At 40.4% G+C, this 3429-nt stretch overlaps 1 protein-coding gene across 1 annotated transcript in view; it reads right to left on the bottom strand.

Annotated features, from left to right (window-relative positions):
* The window catches only part of ELOVL4 (ELOVL fatty acid elongase 4), a 41563-nt gene extending 38180 nt beyond the window's left edge, over positions 1-3383 (bottom strand). The window contains exon 1 of the mRNA XM_006898432.1: positions 3217-3383. Coding sequence (XP_006898494.1) covers positions 3217-3316 — 100 coding nt within the window. The 5' untranslated portion in view covers positions 3317-3383. The remainder of the gene's footprint in view (positions 1-3216) is intronic.
* Positions 3384-3429: the final 46 nt, after the last annotated feature.

Here is a 3429-nt window from a genome sequence, read left to right as displayed (position 1 = left end):
GTCACTGACAATATTGTACTTCAAGATGGATCTAGCAATGACTTTTTTAACTATGAAAGCAACTCTATTTTTCCTCACCTTTTCATCTCCAGAGTAATATATCATATAGTCAAGGTATTAAATAATACTTTAAAATACAAGTAATAAACTAATTCAATAGATAGTGTAGATAATTGGCTATGTGCAGGTTAGGACATGTTTAAATTCCTGAGGTCCAAAAATGCATATGCAACTTTCCTACATTTGATATACACTGTGTTTAGTGTCCTAGTCTTAATAATTTTAATATACTCATAATAGAGAAAAGCACATAGAAAGGCATCCGAGCACTTCCTCCTATAAACAGCAGCCTACAGAATGCCACATCTATATTTGCCTATATAAAAATCTCAAAAATGGATTTATTCATTCAAAATATTTACATATTTAGGAAAGTGAAAACCATTTATTATCCCTTTTCTAAAAGCACAGCTCTTTGAAAGTGTCATTTCCAATGAATAAAATGTTAACAATAAAAGCACTTTCAATATTAAAACACTATGGACCACAGTCTTGTATTTACAGTAGATACAAATTTTGAAAGTCCAGTTTTTATATATTTCTTGGGCATATTTTATTAAACAGCATTATTTGATATGATAAAATTCTATTTATCCAGAGACTATGAAGTCCTTTGACCACCAAATATGTTAATTAAACAAGTGTTTCTGATAGGATAGTGGGAACTATATAGTCTAGTCATAGTTCGTACACAGAAAGATAATTTAGTGAGGAGAAATACTGCATGAACAAACAGAAGACAGAGAAGTATAAAACTAGCCTGGGAAAGACAGCACTCAATGGCATGGTGCCTCACTCAGTGCTTGCTCTCCCTGAGTAATTTGCATCCTTTCTTTCACCACACTCAATATTTCTCAACACTATCTTTTTCTCCACCCATTTTTATTTCTCTTTCCAAACATCTGACTCACCAACTTTGCTTCATCCTTATTTAGTAAGCTACTCTTATTCTTTGAAACCATCTCATCCAGATTTTTATGAAATGTACGCTGCAGAGGGGATCCCCTCTGAATTGGACCAATGTGAATGGGCCAAAGAAATTTAACACTGAGAGCAGAGAAAGGAAAGAGGTGAGAGGAAACGAGATATCATAGGCTTCAGATCTTTTCTGCTTGAACTTGAAAAATATTCTTCCTTGCAAAGAACAGACAACATCCCAGTGGGCCTCTGTGTTGGTTAAGAAACACCATCTACCTGCACTAGGTAGCTCATTACAGAAAGCAAGGAAGGAAGCAGTCTCAGGTTTCGTAAGTGGATAGCTAAGCAGAGTGAACTCCTCCCCTCCAACCTTCTGCTGAAAGGTCACCTGTTCCATTATCTATTCTTCTCAGGCTTTGCCAACTAAAATTTATGATTTCATATGGTTTCCATGGGCTGCTAGTAGGCATGAAAAACTATGCAAAATTCTCTACTTCATCTAATACTTTCATGCAAATACCATTGGAAAGGAGTTAACCATCACTGAAAAAGTGTATTTTACCTTTGCCTTCATTTTCTGAGAGTGGAGAGATGGGAAAACTCTGGGATAGGGAAGGAAATGCAAGACAGGCCTGAGAAGTTCTGGGTGCGGCTCAAGTGATATGGAGATTGGAGGACCTTGACAATGCCTAAATGCCAAAGCATGTTAAGTGCAATTACTTACCAAAGACCTTGTCTGATGTTCAGCTCTGTACAATTGTGTAATGAGAAACCATGATGCAATGTAAAGACCCATACAACAGTGAGGAGAGGAAATGAGCATTTATTCCCTATAGCTGGCACGTCCAGTCAAAAAAATAAGCATGTAGTACACTTTTTAAAAAGAAAGGATTTCATTAAAAATTGTCTTTTAATAATTTTTAACAGCAACTTATTTAAATAGCTTATTTCCTAAAGTGTCAAACTTCTTCAAGGAACGCTTTTCTGAAAAAAATGAAAGCCTCCTCAATGTCAAATGATTTTGTTTCATCCAAAAACAATCACAGCAAAATTTTCTCCACAACACATATTTCATATATTCTACTGTAGTCACACCATTGCCACTGTCTCATTTACTATAACTACAAAGCACCAAGACTACAGAGAGATCTTTCCATATTTTTGAAAGAAAAGGCAGAGGAGAGTCTAGTGCAATGTTCATTTCCTTTACTGTTGGGAGGAAGAGCAATACTAAAACGGAATTAAAATATTTAAGTCATAAAATCATTCCTAAAATCTTTCTTGGCTAGTTTCAGGTTTTAAATGTTGTAAAAACAAAAAATAACCAAGCAAATCACAAAAATAAGTGGGGAAAACATTCAAACAGTATAAAGCCAAAATTACTACTAGCAGGACAACTAAATAAGCCAGTAGAATGACAGCCCAACCAAATTAATAGCTATAGCTATTCAAGGAAAAGTTTGATGGCTTAGGAAAACTGTCCATCTGAAGGCTTCCAGGACAACTGCTAGGTGCTGCTGAACAAAGCCCCTTCTAAATACTAAGTTTTTCCTGGCATTTATGCCTCTCCCTCCTCCTGACTGCACTGCAGTGCGCCAAGGCACCACGTAAAATCACTTCAAATATATTTGCTATTAAAAATCCTCAGAAACAGTTTTCAAAGTTTTCAGTATTCAAAGAGGCCAACAATGAATGCTTTACTTTTCATTCCAAATTATACTGCAAACAGAATCAAGGAGACAGAGGAAATATTAGTCTTATCCAAGCAATCAGGACACTAAAGAAGCAAAACACCTGCTACTCTGGACCTCCCCCCTCTCCGCAATCTTTGGCCATCTCTCCATTGAAAATATTCCCAAATGTGAAAGCAATCTGGTGCACAAGGTACAAGTGTCAGACAAAATCAGGAGATGCAGGAGTGTAGATGGGGCGGTTCCCGTGGTGAGCATTTTGCTGGATTCACAGGCTCCAACGAGATGATGAGAGAGAGATGGGGAATGCTCAGAAAACCGTGTCAGTGTCGGGGGTGGGGAGGTGCTCAACGTTCGAATCAGATTAGCCAGTGTCCGAGCGGTCCCCGCGCCCGGGCGCCTCCTCCGATCCGCAGCATCCCTAACAGCCGCAGTCTCGGGGGCCCTGCACAGCCGGCCAGCGCTTCCAGGCCCGGGCGGGGAGCTGGGAGGGGGCGAGCCGCCGGCCCTCAATGCCAAGAAGGGATGGGGAAGCCAGCGCCTTTACCTGCAATGGTCCATGTCCAGCGGTAGAACTCCATGGTGTCGTTGAGTGCCGTGGACATCGCGTTCAGGACACTGCCCGGCTCCGAGTCCAGGAGCCCCATTGCGATGGGATTGGGTGCTGGAGGCGGCAAGCGCAGAAGATGGGGACCCGGCGGAACGGCTGACCACCGAGGCCAATGCCGGGAGCCTGGCACGAAACCTTCTAAAGGCAAGG

Source organism: Elephantulus edwardii, unplaced genomic scaffold (genome assembly GCF_000299155.1).
Source record: "Elephantulus edwardii isolate Elephantulus edwardi_28Jun2011 unplaced genomic scaffold, EleEdw1.0 scaffold00229, whole genome shotgun sequence".
Classification (NCBI taxonomy): Eukaryota; Metazoa; Chordata; class Mammalia; order Macroscelidea; family Macroscelididae; genus Elephantulus; species Elephantulus edwardii.
This window is presented reverse-complemented; position numbering and strand designations above follow the sequence as displayed.